The sequence below is a fragment of the Cricetulus griseus genome (genome assembly GCF_003668045.3).
Source record: "Cricetulus griseus strain 17A/GY chromosome 1 unlocalized genomic scaffold, alternate assembly CriGri-PICRH-1.0 chr1_0, whole genome shotgun sequence".
Lineage (NCBI taxonomy): Eukaryota > Metazoa > Chordata > Mammalia > Rodentia > Cricetidae > Cricetulus > Cricetulus griseus.
In genome coordinates, this window is record NW_023276806.1 from 215,216,774 (window position 1) to 215,218,793 (window position 2,020).

General features: G+C 38.1%; 1 protein-coding gene across 1 annotated transcript; it reads right to left on the reverse strand.

The window, feature by feature from the left end:
* Nucleotides 1–236: 236 nt before the first annotated feature.
* On the reverse strand, nt 237–681 carry LOC100759160 (40S ribosomal protein S19-like). The gene is given in 2 exon segments (XM_027389702.1): nt 237–483; nt 485–681. Coding segments are annotated over 2 exon segments (444 nt in total).
* Nucleotides 682–2,020: the final 1,339 nt, after the last annotated feature.

Below are 2,020 nucleotides of genomic sequence, written 5' to 3' on the forward strand. Positions count from 1 at the left end.
TCAGGATATGTTGTATGAGATAGAAAAATCTTCCAATAAAGGGCAAAAGTAAAATTTAAATGAAAATAATAAGATTCACAAGACCCCTCTTCAAGATTGTGAAAATACTAACAATTACTAGGGAGAAAAGACTTTCTGAACTACTGAGCCATGGGTATTTAATGCAGCAAGCTCCAAGGCTGAAGCCTCTTGTGTTATTGTTTAACTTTGAACTTTTTTATTAATGAGTCAGTGTATTAACCCAGCATCCTTTGTTCTACTGCTTCTTTTTTGGTAGCTACCACCTGTCCGGCAAGCCTGTCCAGATCTCTCTGTTGCTGAGGTGTTAGCTTGCGGCACCCATCTTGCTTCTTTTCTACCATTTTCAGCCCCTCCAGGGCTTGGTGGACACTGTGGGCTACACTCTTGGAGCCCCTGCTGAAGTGGCTGGTTCTGACACCATTTCTTTGCCATCCTCTATAGATATTGGTCATGGAGCCAACGGTACAGGTGCCGTGCTGTGGAAGCAGCTCATGTGTAGTACCAGTTCTCATCATAGGGGGCAAGCTCTTTATGTTTGGCCAGTTTGACTGTGTCCACCCATTGGGGGACTTTCAGCTTCGGGGACTTTTTGAGGAAGGCTACCAAAGCCCTGAAGTACTCCTGCTGGTTAGTGTCTTTTACAGTAACTCCAGGCACCATGTGGCCTCCACGGTGCTAGCCAGGGAAAAAGGCTCAACTTTGAGCTTTATACTGGGCAGTTGCTTTCTGTGAATTTCTCATGACCTGGTAAATAAATCATCTATATTCTTTGTGGATTTTGTGCTAGCTAGTTAGGTGATTCTCAAAAGTTGTTATAGTATCTGAGTTTTGCTGAAACTATAATATACAAAATATGTGATGCAAAGTGCATTTTAAAAAATAGAGTCTCTGAGTAAAAGTTTTTGTGTAATGTCCTAAGGATACTTCATTAAGTTTATTAGAGACAATTTAAAATGAGGAACAATATTACCCAATTAGTAACTTTGTCTTTATAGATGGGTTGCATTGCATGTTTTCAGATTTCAGGATCTCTTGTGGTCAACGTTATTTTGACACAAGCTCTTGGGTGCAACTTCAAGATGAGGAAACCATAATCACTGAAGCCCACAGAGGTATGGCCAATTGCTTTATGATTTTGATTATTTGGATATCTCCCAGTTCTCAAAGACAGTCATGTATTTGGAGCATCATCAAATGAAGTATAATAGAAATTAACTGATGTATTAAAAGTGGTTTGGGAAATAATGTTCAGAAATACAATTAAAGTAATCTATTGAAATGTAACAGTTTGTTATTCATAAAACCACTCTAAACTCACTGGTTCCTGAATGTAGAATTTAGTGAAATTATTATTATAGTTTAGTGCAGATGCCCCATTCAGAATGAACAGACCTCTGTTCAGGTCCTACCAAGAAATTCCATGCAATATAATATCATAGGCTCTCTACCAAGTATGCATCATCTACAGAATTTTTGTATGATGACTAATTGTATAGTAGAAAATTTAAAGAGTTGTGTTACAAATGTTGGATATTTCACTGAGTATAGACATAGTTTTCATCTTTCTCAAAAAAAGCTATTCTCATAGCTCTTATTCCAAATCTCTGGCAAAGTTCAAATATGTAACCAGCTCTTTCCTTTTATTATGAGTTTAATATCCATTTTCTGGACTTACAAAATCTGAGTGTTTGATCTAATTTTTTCAATGCTTGGATTGAACCCACTGCTTAATGCATTCTAGTCAAGCACTCCACCACTGAAATACAACCCTAGCCCCTTATTTTAGCTTTTATTTTGTGACAGGACCGTGTCAAGTTGCCTAAGATGGCCTTGCATTTTCTCAAGAGCTCAAAATAGCCTTAATTTCTAAAGTACTCCTCCCATCAGCAAAACCTTAAAAACCCAAGGCTCTAAACTGAGCTGAAAGTTTCAGGAACACAGTTATTAAGGAATTGCGGGAGAAAAGCAGCTGTACCTGACCCCAGACACTCAGTGATTA